Source organism: Haematobia irritans, chromosome 4, assembly GCF_050003625.1.
Source record: "Haematobia irritans isolate KBUSLIRL chromosome 4, ASM5000362v1, whole genome shotgun sequence".
Classification (NCBI taxonomy): Eukaryota; Metazoa; Arthropoda; class Insecta; order Diptera; family Muscidae; genus Haematobia; species Haematobia irritans.
This window is the reverse complement of record NC_134400.1, coordinates 14,663,006-14,680,187: the sequence shown is the minus strand read 5'-3', so window position 1 is coordinate 14,680,187 and position 17,182 is coordinate 14,663,006. Positions and strand designations below refer to the sequence as shown.

General features: G+C 29.4%; 1 protein-coding gene across 9 annotated transcripts in view; it reads left to right on the top strand.

The window, feature by feature from the left end:
• Positions 1 to 13,879, top strand: part of IRSp53 (Insulin receptor substrate 53 kDa) — a 109,030-nt gene extending 95,151 nt beyond the window's left edge. For all 9 annotated transcript variants that reach the window (XM_075305100.1, XM_075305108.1, XM_075305104.1 and 6 more), the window contains 10 exons: positions 3,444 to 3,527; positions 5,138 to 5,199; positions 5,298 to 5,495; positions 6,782 to 6,847; positions 6,983 to 7,186; positions 7,325 to 7,541; positions 9,056 to 9,528; positions 9,592 to 9,777; positions 9,899 to 10,047; positions 11,753 to 13,879. In XM_075305100.1, the coding sequence (XP_075161215.1) occupies positions 3,444 to 3,527; positions 5,138 to 5,199; positions 5,298 to 5,495; positions 6,782 to 6,847; positions 6,983 to 7,186; positions 7,325 to 7,541; positions 9,056 to 9,528; positions 9,592 to 9,777; positions 9,899 to 10,047; positions 11,753 to 13,463 (3,350 nt within the window). In that variant the 3' untranslated portion in view covers positions 13,464 to 13,879. The remainder of the gene's footprint in view (positions 1 to 3,443; positions 3,528 to 5,137; positions 5,200 to 5,297; positions 5,496 to 6,781; positions 6,848 to 6,982; positions 7,187 to 7,324; positions 7,542 to 9,055; positions 9,529 to 9,591; positions 9,778 to 9,898; positions 10,048 to 11,752) is intronic.
• Positions 13,880 to 17,182: the final 3,303 nt, after the last annotated feature.

Below are 17,182 nucleotides of genomic sequence, written 5' to 3'. Positions count from 1 at the left end.
AGTGAATGGGCCCTAGAAAAGTTGGCAGAAAATCCGCTTTTTTATCGACAAATTTTGTTCAGCGATGAGGCTCATTTCTGGTTGAATGGCTACGTAAATAAGCAAAATTGCCGCATTTGGAGTGAAGAGCAACCAGAAGCCGTTCAAGAACTGCCCATGCATCCCGAAAAATGCACTGTTTGGTGTGGTTTGTACGCTGGTGGAATCATTGGACCGTATTTTTTCAAAGATGCTGTTGGACGCAACGTTACGGTGAATGGCGATCGCTATCGTTCGATGCTAACAAACTTTTTGTTGCCAAAAATGGAAGAACTGAACTTGGTTGACATGTGGTTTCAACAAGATGGCGCTACATGCCACACAGCTCGCGATTCTATGGCCATTTTGAGGGAAAACTTCGGAGAACAATTCATCTCAAGAAATGGACCGGTAAGTTGGCCACCAAGATCATGCGATTTGACGCCTTTAGACTATTTTTTGTGGGGCTACGTCAAGTCTAAAGTCTACAGAAATAAGCCAGCAACTATTCCAGCTTTGGAAGACAACATTTCCGAAGAAATTCGGGCTATTCCGGCCGAAATGCTCGAAAAAGTTGCCCAAAATTGGACTTTCCGAATGGACCACCTAAGACGCAGCCGCGGTCAACATTTAAATGAAATTATCTTCAAAAAGTAAATGTCATGGACCAATCTAACGTTTCAAATAAAGAACCGATGAGATTTTGCAAATTTTATGCGTTTTTTTTAAAAAAAAAGTTATCAAGCTCTTAACAAATCACCCTTTAAAACGTTATAAAAAAATAATCCCTATTAACATTATAATTATATAAAAAATATATATTTTGTATAATTATATAAAGAATATAGTAGACAAGTTCAAATCCTTTGTTGATCAGAATTTATAGAAGATAATACTAAAGGGTGATTTGTTAAGAGCTTGATAACTTTTTTTTTTAAAAAAACGCATAAAATTTGCAAAATCTCATCGGTTCTTTATTTGAAACGTTAGATTGGTCCATGACATTTACTTTTTGAAGATAATTTCATTTAAATGTTGACCGCGGCTGCGTCTTAGGTGGTCCATTCGGAAAGTCCAATTTTGGGCAACTTTTTCGAGCATTTCGGCCGGAATAGCCCGAATTTCTTCGGAAATGTTGTCTTCCAAAGCTGGAATAGTTGCTGGCTTATTTCTGTAGACTTTAGACTTGACGTAGCCCCACAAAAAATAGTCTAAAGGCGTCAAATCGCATGATCTTGGTGGCCAACTTACCGGTCCATTTCTTGAGATGAATTGTTCTCCGAAGTTTTCCCTCAAAATGGCCATAGAATCGCGAGCTGTGTGGCATGTAGCGCCATCTTGTTGAAACCACATATCAACCAAGTTCAGTTCTTCCATTTTTGGCAACAAAAAGTTTGTTAGCATCGAACGATAGCGATCGCCATTCACCGTAACGTTGCGTCCAACAGCATCTTTGAAAAAATACGGTCCAATGATTCCACCAGCGTACAAACCACACCAAACAGTGCATTTTTCGGGATGCATGGGCAGTTCTTGAACGGCTTCTGGTTGCTCTTCACTCCAAATGCGGCAATTTTGCTTATTTACGTAGCCATTCAACCAGAAATGAGCCTCATCGCTGAAAAAAATTTGTCGATAAAAAAGCGGATTTTCTGCCACTGATTTTGGTAATAAAATTCAATGATTTGCAAGCGTTGCTCGTTAGTAAGTCTATTCATGATGAAATGTCAAAGCATACTGAGCATCTTTCTCTTTGGCACCATGTCTGAAATCCCACGTGATCTGTCAAATACTAATGCATGAAAATCCTAACCTCAAAAGAATCACCCTTTATATGATGTTCTCCGCTCTTCGTATGCTTTTTATATACCCTGCGCCACACTGTGGAACAGGGTATTATAAGTTAGTGCATATGTTTGTAACACCCAGAAGGAGACGAGATAGACACATGGTGTCTTTGGCAATAATGCTCAGGGTGGGTCCCTGAGTCGATGTAACCATGTCCTTCTGTCCGTCTGTCCGTCCGTCTGTCTGTGAACACATTTTTGTGATCAAAGTCTAGGTCGCAATTTAAGTCCAATCGCCTTCAAATTTGGCACGTGTACCTAATTTGGGTCAGAATAGAACCCTATTGATTTTGGAAGAAATCGGTTCAGATTTAGATATAGCTCCCATATATATCTTTCGCCCGATATGGACTAATATGGACTCAGCAGCCAGAGTTTTGTACCGATTTGCTTGAAATTTTTTACAAACATAATACTTAGTCGTATAGTCAAGTATGCAAAATTTGATTGAAATCGGTTCAGATTTAGATATAGCTCCCATATATATCTTTCGCCCGATATGGACTTATATGGCCCCAGAAGCCAGATTTTTGGCCGAATTTGGTTGAAATTTTGCACTAGGAGTACAATTATTATTATAGTCAAGTGTGCAAAATTTGATTGAAATCGGTTCAGATTTAGATATAGCTTCCATATATATCTTTCGCCCGATATGGACTAATATGGTCCTAAAAGCCAGAGTTTTGGCCCAATTTGGTTGAAATTTTGCAAAGGGAGTAAATTTAGCATTGTAGCTATGCGCGCCAAATTTGGTTGAAATCGATTCAGATTTAGATATAGCTCCCATATATATCTTTCACCCGATATGCACTTATATGGACCCAGAAGCTAGAGTTTTATCCCGATTAGCTTGAAATTGTGCACAAGGAGTACAATTAGTAATATAATCATGTGTGCCAAATTTGATTGAAATCGGTTCAGATTTCATATATATGTTTTTCTGATATCGACATATAGCTCCCATATATATGTTTTTCTGATATCGACAAAAATGGTCAAAATACCAACATTTTCCTTGTTAAATCGCCACTGCTTAGTCGAAAAGTTGTAAAAATGACTCTAATTTTCCTAAACTTCTAATACATATATATCGAGCGATAAATCATAAATAAACTTTTGCGAATTTTCCTTAAAATTGCTTCAGATTTAAATGTTTCCATTATTTTTTTACTAAAATTGTGTTCCACCCTAGTGCATTAGCCAACTTAAATTTTGAGTCTATAGATTTTGTAAAAGTCTATCAAATTCTGTCCAAATCGAGTGATATTTAAATGTATTTAAATGTATTTGGGACAAACCTTTATATATAGCACCCAACACATTTGACGGATGTGATATGGTATCGAATATTTAGATCTACAAAGTGGTGCAGGGTATAATATAGTCGGCCCCGCCCGACTTTAGACTTTCCTTACTTGTTTTAATATAAAAATAGAAAATATATCGTAATTATGATTCATTTTGGGAACATTCGATACCTTGTAGTAGTATCGTGCTTGTGATTTACATAACATTTAATTTAACTTTAAATATTTGTCACAAATTTATTAACGCATATATGTTTTTTTTTCTATGCAGGTGCTGCCACATCAGCTCGTGTTTTTAATGAAGCCTTAGCGAAGATAGCCATGAATGCTCAACACAGTGGAACGGCAGATATAGGTAAGTAATCAAAAATAAGTAAATAGGTAATAAAAAGTAAGAAAAGGCTATAATTACCCAGCAAAAAAATTTGGAAGTTCTTCCAAAGGCACAACTTTAAAAGCACTTCCAGAAGATGCACTCCCAATGATGTTCTTTATTTTAACTATACTTTTATATACTTTTAATATACTATACTTTTTTATACTTTTAATGGGTAATTTTAACTTTTTTTGTTTCAAAGAGGTTAAAAACAGAGTAAGAATTCATAAAATAGTACAAATCATTTAAATTTTGTCGAAAAAAATGCTAAATCCAATCTGAGAAAATTGTGAATTTTTGAAAATATTTGAGGTCAAACGTTTCCGACAAGCGTTAGAATCGATTAAAAATTATAAAAAAATTATATAAATTATTTATTTGACAAAATATCACAGAATTTTTTAATTTACATCCAAAACATTGAATTCGGATCACACCTAAAGAAGTGATGCAAATTCAGTGCATCGGCTGTTGAAATGGAGGACTTCCGTCCTATGACAAGCCCATGTTAAATTCATCGCTTCTGCGTCAATTTTGCACCCCTTCCGGATTCAAAAAGAACATTTTCATTACTTTTTTGGCGACGCTTTTTTTGCTGGGTAGGTATCGGCCTATGTGTGATAGCTAAGTTTAGAAAATCGATTTTTCGACTAATTGACTATTTTTCAAAAAGTTGAAATTTTAATTTTTTCCGATTTTTGTTTTTCAAACTTCAAATTTTAATTTCATAGTTTTTTTTTCCAATTGACTTTTTATGTTGACCAAAATGATAAAAATTTTAAAGTTTTATTTAAGAGCGAAATTGACCGAAATTGACTTCCAACTCGGATAGTGAAATTAAGTCCGATAAAATAACGATTTATATCTTATGAGTAGCAGCTATATATCAAGAAAGAAATCGATTTTGCGATTCTTATTAATTTTGATTTTTGCTTTTGCAAAAAAAATTTTTAAAGAAATTTAATTTATAGAAAATTTTGTCAATATTTTATTTCTATGGAAAACGTTGTCAAACTTTTTTATAGAATATTTTTTTCAAAATTTTATTTCTATAGAAGATTTTTTTCAACATTTTATTTCTATAGAAAATTTTGTCAACATTTTATTTCTATAGAAAATTTTATCAACATTTTATTTCTATTGAAAATTTTGTCAAAATTTTATTTCTATACAAATTTTTTTTCAAAATTTTATTTCTATAGAACATTTTTTCAACATTTTATTTCTATAGAAAATTTTGTCAACATTTTATTTCTATAGAAAATTTTATCAACATTTTATTTCTATAGAAAATTTTGTCAAAATTTTATTTCTATAGAAAATTTTGTCAAAATTTTATTTCTATAGAAATTTTTTTCACAATTTTATTTCTATAGAAAATTTTTTCAAAATTTTATTTCTATAGAAACTTTTTTCAAAATTTTATTTCTATAGAAAAACAATAATAATTTTCATTTTAATTAATATTTCCCACCCTAGTATACAAATGAATTGAGCTTAGAAATAACTGACTCTAAATATACGGAGAATTAATATGCCATGTTCAATGAATTTAGTTTCTATTAAATTGTTTTTTCTCTGATTTACAGGTGCGGCTTTGCTTAGTGTTGTCAGTGTCTACAAAGAAATTCAAGAACAACAAATGAATATTGTAAGTACATAAACTCCCTCATTGCGGATGAATACTTGCGATATTTAAAAAATTCCATTGAAATTACATTTTTTTATTTTCGTAACTATTTTGTGTAGCTTAAAGCCTTTTATGTGGATTTATTAGTGCCATTAGAAACTAATTTGGAAAAGGATACAAAAGTTGTGCAACATGAGCAAAAGAAATTTCTACAACAGCATAAAGTTCGTATGGAATCATTTCAGAAAGCGGTCAGCACTATGAAAAAACAACGCAAGAAAAAAGCTAGTCCCGAAAATACGGAAAAAGAATTGAGAGTGAGTATAAATTGTATTGTGTTATGTAGTTATGTTCCCATACGCATAGAAGGATTTCGAGTTTGTTTCTTAAGTCTTTCGTTTTAATAAAAGGGTAAAATGTGCGACACTTAAGAAAACCATAAAATACAAATTGATCTATGCTTAATTTAACAAATTTTTAAATTATTTCAATTGTAATGTATTCCAGCCCTTCAGTACAAGCCTTAAATACACCATTCTCCGATCATTCTCCTCATGGTTCTCTTAAATATGGTCGCACTCTTCAATACATAATTCTCCATAGATCCTACATGACGTAGAAGGTGATCGGTCATTGTATTTGGGGCCAGCCAACATTTGTCCAAAATAGGACCGAAATTCGCACCACCGGACCATTGTACGAAATTCGAGAAAAATTTTATTACCAATTTGGACAAAATGGACCAACATCGACCAAATTCCATTTGATATGGACATCGGACCAAAATTAAAAATGTTTGCAGAAAATTATCGTAAAATTTTATTTCTATAGAAACTTTTCTGCAAAATGCTATCGCTATAGAAAATATTGTTTTATCTCTGTAGAAAATTTGTTTCAATATTTTATTTCTATGGAAAATTTTTGCAAAATTTTATTTCTATGGGAAATTTTGTCAAAATGCTATTTCTATTTAAAATTTTGAAATGTTATTTCTATAGAAAATTTTGTCAAAATTCTATTTCTATAGAAAATTTTGTCAAAATTTTATTTCTATAGAAAATTTTGTCAAAAATTTTATTTCTATAGAAAATTTTGTCAAAATTTTATTTCTATTAAAAATTTTGTCAAAATTTTTTTCTATACAAATTTTTTTTTTAAATTTTATTTCTATTAAAAATTTTGTCAAAATTTTTTCCTATACAAAAGTTTGTTAAAATTTTATTTCTATTGAAAATTTTGTCAAACTTTTATTTCTATTAAAAATTTGGTCATAAAAAATTTTTAAAAATACCAATTTGGTGGAAATGTAAATTTCGTCCAAATTGAAGTTTTACAGAAAAATTAAATAATATACTAATTTGGTGAAATGGACCAAAATCGACCAAATTTAAAATTAAAATTTTTGTTGGCCAATGTTGGTCCGATATCACCAAAATGGCAACGCTGATGATGAGAAGCCTGCCGCGTTCTAATTCACTTCCTTAAACCATCTGCAATGTTAAAAAAAAATTGTTGAAAATGCAGCAGAATGCCCACTCCTGCCTTCATGAGAATGCGAAACAAAATAAATTGAATAAAAACCTTTTCTTCTATATTTTAACAGACTCTTCAACTACTGGAAGATCAAAAGAAAAAATTGGATGCATTTTGTGAGCAAAGTTATAAAAATGTAAGTATTCCCAACGATTAGTAATCATCAGTGTCTTGTCTTGATATTTCCTTTTTGGAATGATGATTAACCCTGATTTCATTGGATATTTGTCCTCTCTCTCTCTTTCAATTGCTCTTTTTCATGCAATCACAGGCCATGACTCAAGAGCGTCGTCGTTATGGTTTTGTTTTGGAACGTCAATGTTCTATAGCCAAACATTGGATGGCTTATCACAACACTGGCAAACAAGTAATTGATAATCATTTGGAAAATTGGCAAGAAATTGCTACATCACGTGAGACATTGCCTACAACCGTATATGATGGTAATTCATTGCTGGTGGGCAATAAAAGATTGGTAAGTGGCGGTATACATGTGCGTGTATGTGTTTGTGAAATCTAGTTTTTCTTATGGTATTTTTTTTTTTTTTTGCAAATTGAAATAATCATGAAATCTTTGCATTCGTATTTGTTTGCATATTAAATTCCATTATAGGAACGTCTTAAGGATTCTGAAGATTCCCATGGTAATGGTGGGTCATCATCAAATCTCTTGAAGAAATCACGCAGTGTTGATGTTCCATTTGGTGATATACGTAATTTGCATGAATCCCATGTTCCATTTACACAAAATTCTTTGCCTCGTGCCAAATCTGATTTCAATTTGAATAGTTCTATGAACTCTACAACAACAACAACGGCTGCAAATTCAGGTGAGTTCTTGTAAAGTGATAAATTAAAAATATTCGAAAACAAAAACAAACGGTCTGGAAAGTGAAAGTTTTATCAAAATTTTATTTCTATAGAAAATGTTGTCAAAAATTTTCTCAACATTTTATTACTACAGAAAATTTTGTCTACATATTATTTCTACAGAAAATTTTGTCAAAATTTTATTTCTGTAGAAAATGTTGTCAACATTTTATTTCTATAGAAAAATTTGTCAAAATTTTATTTCTTTAGAAAATTTTGTCAACATTTTATTTCTATACAAAATTTTGTCAAAATTTTATTTCTATACAAAATTTTGTCAACATTTTATTTCTATAGAAAATTTTTTCAAAATTTCATTTCTATAGAAAATTTTGCAAAAATTTCATTTCTATAGAAAATTTTATCAAAATTTTATTTCTACAGAAAATTTTGTCAAAATTTTATTTCTATAGAAAATTTTGCCAAAATTTTATTTCTGTAGAAAATTTTGTCAAAATTTTATTTCTATAGAAAATTTTGTTAAAATTTTATTTCTATAGAAAATTTTGTCAAAATTTTATTTCTATAGAAAACTTTATCAAAATTTTATTTCTTTAGAAAATTTTGTTAAAATTTTATTTCTTTAGAAAATTTTGTCAAAATTTTATTTCTACAGAAAATTTTGTCATAATTTTATTTCTATAGAAAATTTGGCCAAAATTTTATTTCTGTAGAAAATTTTGTCAAAATTTAATTTCTATAGAAAATTTTGTTAAAATTCTATTTCTATAGAAAATTTTGTCAAAATTGTCTTTCTTATTCTTTTATTTCTATGAAAATTTTGTCAAAATTTTATTTCTTATACTTTTATTTCTATAGAAAATTTTGTCAAAATTTTATTTCTATAGAAAATTTTGTCAAAATTTTATTTCTTTAGAAAAATTTATCAAAATTTCATTTCTATAGAAAAATTTGTCAAAACTTTATTGCTATAGAAACTGTTTTCAAAATTTTATTTTTATAGGAAATTTTTATCCAAATTTCATTTCTATAGAAAATTTTTGTAAAAATTTTATTTCTATAGAAATTTTTTTTCAAAATTTCTATAGAAAATTTTGTCAACATTTTATTTCTTATTCTTTTATTTCTATAGAAAATTTTTTCAAAATTTTATTTCTTTAGAAAAATTTATCAAAATTTCATTTCTATAGAAAATTTTGTCAAAATTTCATTTCTATAGAAAATTTTGTCAAAATTTCATTTCTATAGAAAATTTTGTCAAAATTTCATTTCTATAGAAAATTTTGTCAAAATTTCATTTCTATAGAAAATTTTGTCAAAATTTTATTTCTGTAGAAAATTTTGTCAAAATTTTATTTTTATAGAAAATTTTGTCAAATTTTATTTATATAGAAAATTACCCATGGCTAGTTATTTACATTGAATGTATGATCAATTACTTCAGACGGATCTATTTCATATGGCATTTCCTTTTTAATGGTTTCAATAATTTTTCCATTTCTCCATTTTCCAGGCAACGATCATACCGACAATGGTCATTGGGACCAAAGGACTGTGGTAAAAGCTCTCTATGCCTACATGCCTTCAGGAGAAAATCAATTACCCTTTGACGAAGGTGATCGTATTGCTTTAGTAGGCAGTAAAGCTAAGGGTTGGCAATTTGGAGAAAATTTGCGTACGCAAATGTTCGGCTGGTTCCCCATAGCCTATACCAATGCTGAAATGATGTTGGAGAATAAAATGAAATCCGAGAGAGACCAACACATCAGTCGTAATGAACGCTACGAAAATATGCACTATGAACGTCATAATGGTGGTACGGTTAATGGCAATGCCAATGGTCAATCTATGCGTAATAGTTACCACGATCAGTATATGGAATCGGGACAGGAAATGGATAGTGATGTCACATATCGCCGTGGTGAGAGAACAGAAGAATCATCGCCCACCAGAATGTTTGGTGATACATATAGGAATCAGAAAAAGGTTAGAAGATACAATTTTTCATACAAAAATTATTTAAATGGATTTTTTTCTACCAATTTTTAGTATCGTCCCTCTACATCGGGTAATCCTCGTCCAGGTCCCCCACCAACACTGCCAGCTCCCGTGCCTTCTGGGTCAAATGGTCCGCGAATGCTGAATTCATCACAAAGTTTTTGTGCTCCCAATGGCAGTCAAATGGCCATTGAAAGACGCAAGCAAAAATTACAAAATGGTCAACAAGTTAATCATGTAGGTTTAACAGGATGGAAATTTTCTTTAAAGTAGAGCTTGTCTTACAACATCCTTCCCAATTAGCAATTTAAAAAAAATTATTCATTTATTTAATTTAATTTTGTTTTGTATTTACTAGCAATCTTCTATTAATCAAATGAAACCAGCTGCTGCCGCCAAAACTTCATTGCATAGCAGTAACGATAGTGGTTTTGCCAATGAGCCACCACCACAACCGGAAGTCGACTATTCAGACGATGAACAGCCAACTAGTCGAGTACCCATACGGTAAGATTTTCAAAATCAAATTGGTTACTAAGGGATAAAAAAGTGAATCGTGATGGAAGGGATTTTAAAGGATTTTACAGAGCAAAGTATTTAACGCTAGTTATCATCAATTGATTGGTGCAATCTTTTTTATGACTACTCCAAAATATTTCGATATATTAGTATTTTATTTAGTCAACATTTTATCTCCAAAGAAAATTTTTCAAAATTTTATATCTATAGAAAATTTTCTCAACATTTAATTTCTATAGAAAATTTTATTTCTTTCAAAAATTTTGTCAACATTTTTTGTCTATAGAAAATTTTGTCAACATTTTATTTCTATAGAAAATTTTCTGAAAATTTTAGATTTCTAGAGAAAATTTTATTTCTATAGAAAATGTTGTCAAAATTTTTTTTCTATAGAAAATGTTGTCAAAATTTTTTTTCTATAGAAAATGTTGCCAAAATTTTATTTCTATAGAAAATTTTCTCAAAATTTTATTTCTATAGAAAATTTTCTCAAAATTTTATTTCTATAGAAAATGTTGTCAAAATTTTCTTTCTATAAAAAATGTTGCCAAAATTTTATTTCTATAGAAAATTTTGCCAAAATTTAATATCTCTATAGAAAATTTTGTCAACATTTTATTTCTATAGAAAATTTTGTAAAAATTTTACTTCTATGGAAAATGTTGTCAAAATTTTATTTATATAGAAATTTTGTAAAAATTTAATATTTCTATAGAAATTTTTCTCAAAATTTTATTTCTATAAAATTTTTTGTCAAAATTTTATTTCTATAGAAATTTTTCTCAAAATTTTATTTCTATAAAAATTTTTGTCAAAATTTTATTTCTATAGAAAATTTTATCAACATTTTATTTCTATAGACAGTTTTTCAAAAATTTATTCTTATAGAAAATTTTTTCAAGATTTTATTTCTATAGAAAATGTTGTCAAAATTTTATATTTCTATAGAAATTTTGTCAAAATTTAATATCTCTATAGAAAATTGTGTCAAAATTTTATTTCTATAGAAATTTTTGCAAAATTTTATTTCTATAGAAAATTTTTGTCAAAATTTAATATCTCTATAGAAAATTTTGTCAAAATTTTATTTCTATAGAAAATTTTGCAAAATTTTATTTCTATAAAAATTTTGCAAAATTTTATTTCTATAGAAAATTTTTGTCAAAATTTAATATCTCTATAGAAAATTTTGTCAAAATTTTATTTCTATAGAAAATTTTGCAAAATTTTATTTCTATAGAACATTTTTGTCAAAATTTTATTTCTATAGAAAATGTTGTCAAAATTTCATTTCTATACACAATTTTGTCAAAATTTCATTTCTATACATAATTTTTACAAAATTTTATTTCTATAGAAATTTTTGTCAAAATTATCTTTCTATAGAAAATTTGTTCGTTCATTTAAACTCCTTTTAAATATCCCTTCCATCATCGTTTTCTTGTGTATCTAATCCCCATACATTTCATTGAATTTCATGCGTAAATAATCCCTGATTGTGTTTTTTTCTGCTTTTTTATTAGCCAATTTAATTTTTGTGCATTAATTCCTTTAATTTTATTTAAGTTATGGTTTTCTTTTAATTTTCATAATTGTTTCCTTATCATTTTATGGACTAAATGCTAACACATTGCCCACCCATACCATATCAAACTTCCCCCCACTTTAAATGCAAAACATAAAAATTCAAAAGACGTCGGGCTGAGACTAACTCACACATGGCATCGAATCGAGAAGTTGCCAGCTGGACATTGAATAGAAATTTCCGCAGCAGCATTGATAGTCATATCGATGATCGTAGCTTGAAGACTCTTAATCGTAATACCACAGGGAAAATGCGTTACGATTTAATAGCCAGTGACGATGAGATATTGCAAGCCTCGTCGGCGGGCATAAAGCGCACCAAATCATTTTGGAAATTCGGGGGAGGACGCCATGAGGATATATTGGCGGGCATGTCATTGTGGCAACATCGAGATCTGGTGGCCACACCCAATATGGATGAACTCAGAGATGAGGGTTACCGCACCACCAGTAGCAAAATGGAAAGTGAAAAGGAAATGGATCGCAACGACACCCTGACCAAATCGAATTCCAATCACTCCAACTCTTCGCAGGAGAAACGGGTTGGTGATGTGGCCGTTAGCCGTATAAGCCGTAAGGATAGTGTTACCAGTATGGAAATGTATGATGATGATGATGAGAACATCTATGGCTTGACACCCATGGTAAGGGAGCCTATGTTGAATCGTAGCAGTGTCAATAATTTCACACCGAAATCACGCATGAAAATCATGAAGACCATTGAAATTGACATTGAGAATCCAGGAGAGAGTGAACGTTTGAGTACCATCAAACGCAATCAAAAGGAATACCGAGAGAGTATGACCAATCGCAATTCCATGCCAGTGGACAATAATGGTAACAAGAAACAAAACTCCACGAATATGCACCGAAACTCTTCGGGAGGAAATGGTGGAAATGCCAAGAAATCTTATGACCAGAAAATGGCCATGAATGGTCAACAGAATAAAATGCCGAATGGCAATCAAAATCGTAATGCTCCTCCTCCAGATATGTTTCCCTCGACAGAAAGTGAAGCTGGAGAAAGTGAACTGGACAATGGTACCTTAAAAATGAGCGATGTGAATAATTTCTTTGAGAACAATGCCAATACTACGGGTGGCGGCATCATTATGAAAACTGTCAAACGTAAGGATATCCTTAAGCAATACTACACCAGTGAAGATGATTCGGATGATGATCCCGATATCAAATCCACTAGTTCTGATCCTTACGACTGCATAGTCATCAATGACCATTTGGTTCGTAGAGATGAAAAATATCGACGAGCCATGCATCATGCTCTACAAAAAGAGCATCAAATGGAATTTCAAACATTCAGAGCTACCACATCATCATCATCGGCTGCTGCTGCGATTGGAAATAGCGGAGGATCATCGGCTAATAAGAATAATTCATCATCGAATGGTGGAGGTGTAAATAAAAAGAAATCGGATCGTCATCAGCAAGAACAGCAACGGGAAATGGAAAGAAATCGATCATCGAAATCATCATATCAAGATCAGCATCAACAACAACAACAGCAACAGCAGCAACAGGATAACCAGATGAGATACAGTGACGCAACCCTTACCCGACATCAGACAAACTCTGCTCTCTCCACACCCACAGCCACAATATTGCCACGCACTCGCCTAATGAAATCCTCAAATGTGTCCAGTATGACTTTGGAAAGAAATTCAACGAGTAGTGCACAAAAATCCATACATTCTGCGAGTAATGAACGCGCAAGCGATAAACATTATGGCAAATCCTATGGGCCATGGTACGATTTCTGGGACCAACCAGAGCAGAGTACCAAATCGAATAAAATGAAATGAAAAACACAAAAATGGAATGGAATAAAAGGCACAAGGAAAGAAAAATCGTAAACTATTTAAGAACAGACAGACGAGGAAAAACGAATATCTCTTTAGCAATAGTGAAATTTGCCATCTACCCTATATCGGATTGGTATAGAAAAGTCAAGCCCTCTTTCATGAATTGTTAATCTGATGAAACTTTGTATGCAGACTCTAGCAAAATTTTGACGTTACATAGTTAGTGTATTCATCTTGTAGCTGTTTCCAAAATTCCTGTTGCATGTCAATAATGTAGTTTTGTCATGTGCTTCCTAGGCTCTGTACGGAAATTTACGGAAAAAATTCTATAGAAAATTTTCTCAAAATTTTATTTCTATAGAAAATTTTGTAAAATTTTATTTCCGTAGAAAATTGTGCCAAATTTTTATTTCTATAGAAAAATTTGTCAAAATTTTATTTCTATATAAAATTTTGTCAAAATTTTATTTCTGTAGAAAATTTTGTCAAAATATTATTTCTAAAGAAAATTTTGCAAAAAAATTTATTTCTATAGAACATTTTGCCAAAGTTTTATTTCTATAGAAAATTTTGCCAAAATTTTATTTCTATAGAAAATTTTGCCAAAATTTTATAGAAAATTTTCTATAGAAAATTTTCTCAAAATTTTATTTCTATAGAAAATTTTCTCAAAATTTTATTTCTATAGAAAATTTTGCAAAATTTTATTTCTGTAGAAAATTTTGCAAAATTTTATTTCTGTAGAAAATTGTGCCAAATTTTTATTTCTATAGAAAAATTTGTCAAAATTTTATTTCTATATAAAATTTTGTCAAAATTTTATTTCTGTAGAAAATTTTGTCAAAATGTTATTTCTAAAGAAAATTTTGCAAAAAATTTTATTTCTATAGAAAATTTTGCCAAAGTTTTATTTCTATAGAAAATTTTGCCAAAATTTTATAGAAAAATTTCTATAGAAAATTTTGCCAAAATTTTATTTTTATAGAATTTTTTTTTTCAAAATTTCATTTCTATAGACAATTTTGTCAAAATTTCATTTCTATAGAAAATTTTGCAAAATTTTATTTCTGTAGAAAATTTTGCCAAAATTTTATTTCTATAGAAAATTTTGCCTAAATTTTATTTCTATAGAAAATTTTGCCAAAATTTCATTTCTGTAGAAAATTTTGCCAAAATTTTATTTCTGTAGAAAATTCTGCCAAAATTTTATAGAAAAATTTCTATAGAAAATTTTGCCAAAATTTTATTTTTATAGAAATTTTTTTTTTCAAAATTTCATTTCTATAGACAATTTTGCCAAAATTTTATTTCTATAGAAAATTTTGCCAAAATTTTATTTCTGTAGAAAATTTTGCCAAAATTTTATTTCTGTAGAAAATTCTGCCAAAATTTTATTTCTGTAGAAAATTTTGCCAAAATTTTTTTTCTATAGAAAATTTTGTCAAAATTTTATTTCTATAGAAAATTTTGTCAAAATTTTATTTCTATAGAAAATTTTGTCAAAATTTTATTTCTATAGAAATTTTTGTCAAGGTTTTATTATCTATAGAAAATTTTGTCATAATTTACATTTTTATAGAAAATTTTGGCAATATATTATTTATTTAGAGAATTTTGCAAAAATTTTATTTCTATAGAAAATTTTGCCAAAATTTTATTTCTATTGAAAATTTTGCCACAATTTTTTCAACATTCTATTGTTATAAATAATTTTGACAAAATTTAACAGAAAATTTTGTCAATTTTATTTCTATAGCAAATTTTGTCAAAATTTTATTTCTATAGCAATTTTTGTCAAAATTTTATTTCTATAGAAAATTTTGCAAAATAATTTTATTTCTATAGAAATTTTTGGCAAAGTTTTATTTCTATAGAAGTTTTTGGCAAAATTTTATTTTTATAGAAAATTTGTAGAGAGGAATATTTTGAAAATCTAGCAAAATATCAAGAATTCTACCAGTCTACCGAACAGTAAAAAATCTACCATTTTTATATAATTCTACCAACTGTGGTAAGCGTGCATGCACATCTGAAAATTTTGCCAACATTTTATTTCTATACAAAATTTTGTCAAAATTTTATTGTTAAAGAAAATTTTGTCAACATTCTATTGTTATAAAAAATTTTGACAAAATTTAACAGAAAAGTTTGTCAATTTTATTTCTATAGCAAATTTTGTCAAAATTTTATTTCTATAGCAATTTTTGTCAAAATTTTACCATTTTTGATATAATTCTACCAACTGTGGTAAACGAGCATGCACATCTAATAAAATGTCCCCTGGTGTTATAGCAAGTTTACATTTTGCTCCTATTAGAAATACAGTACCAAAACTGCATTATCGGTATACAACAGGAAACAGGAGCTGCATACCCGAATTAAAACTAATCGATAATAACGTCTCAATGAATTTTCGTTAGAAAATATATAGCCATGCATTGCTTATGGGTAGCGGAAATTTCGGCTAGAGGCATTTACGAAGAAAATGTAAACAATCGATAAAATAGTTATATCGGATTTCCGCTGCTGGTGTTTTTGCCATCGAAAATTTTGTGAAACATTGTTAAGGAAGATATACATTTTGCTCCCATTTGAAATACAAACCAAAACTGCATTATCGGTATACAATAGGAAACAACAAGATCTTCATACCGGACTTTAAGCCGATAAAAGCGGCCCATGAAAATTTTGCTAGCTAATATATAGCAATCTATTTCTTTTGGGTAGTGGAAATTTCGGCTAGAGGTACATACCGGCATTTAGGAAGAAAATGTCAAGTATCGATAGAATAGTTCTTTAGGAATTTTTGCTACGTCTATGTATTTCTTATGGGATATTTCGTTAAGACCTGTGTACCGGCCCTTAAAACCGGTAATCACCTATAGCTACTCATAAGAAATGCATAGCTAATTTTGGTAATGAGAATTCAGTAAGACGATATTATCGACTGGTTACATTTTTCTATTTTCAAACAAACGTAAATGATGGCCAATGGTGCGACTTCTATTAAAATTTTTGCCATCATAGGTGTTTTTGCCAACAATAATTTCGTTATCATCGGTTTGCGTGTCAATAACACAGTTTTACTATGTATTTGTTTTGGGAGCAAAATGTAAACAATCGATAAAAACATCTCCACGAAAGTATAGCAATGCATTTCTTGTGGGTAGCGGAAATTTCGTTAAATATGTATACTGGCCTTTAAGAAACAGATGGCTAAATTGTACTATCGATAAAGCCGATTTTCGTACAAGAAGCATATGGCCTTCATACAAACAAATCTTACAAAATATTGCTATGTCGATTGATCAAAATTTTCCCAGATTTGCATGTCTTTATTTATCTTTACGATTTTTCTTTCCAGTCCTTTTAGGTATTCCTTTTTGTTTTTTTTTATATTATTCTATATATCATTCTCACCTTTTTCTTACTAGAGAAGAAATAGATGTTTTCTTTTGGAGAAAGAGGAACAAAGAATTCAAAGCACATTGGCCATTTAAGAAACAGCCTTCTCAAAGTTTAATTTGAGAGAATTTGATTTCTCTTCAAAACAAAAAACAAAATTAATAAAAATAATAAATAAATAAAAATCGATTACATTTTGTTGTAAAAGAGTCTTCTTATGTAAAGTCAATTTATTCATAACTTAAAAAATACATATTTTTGTATTAGTTTTTTTTTGTATTTTAAACAAACTGCTAAGTTTTTTATTTTTAATT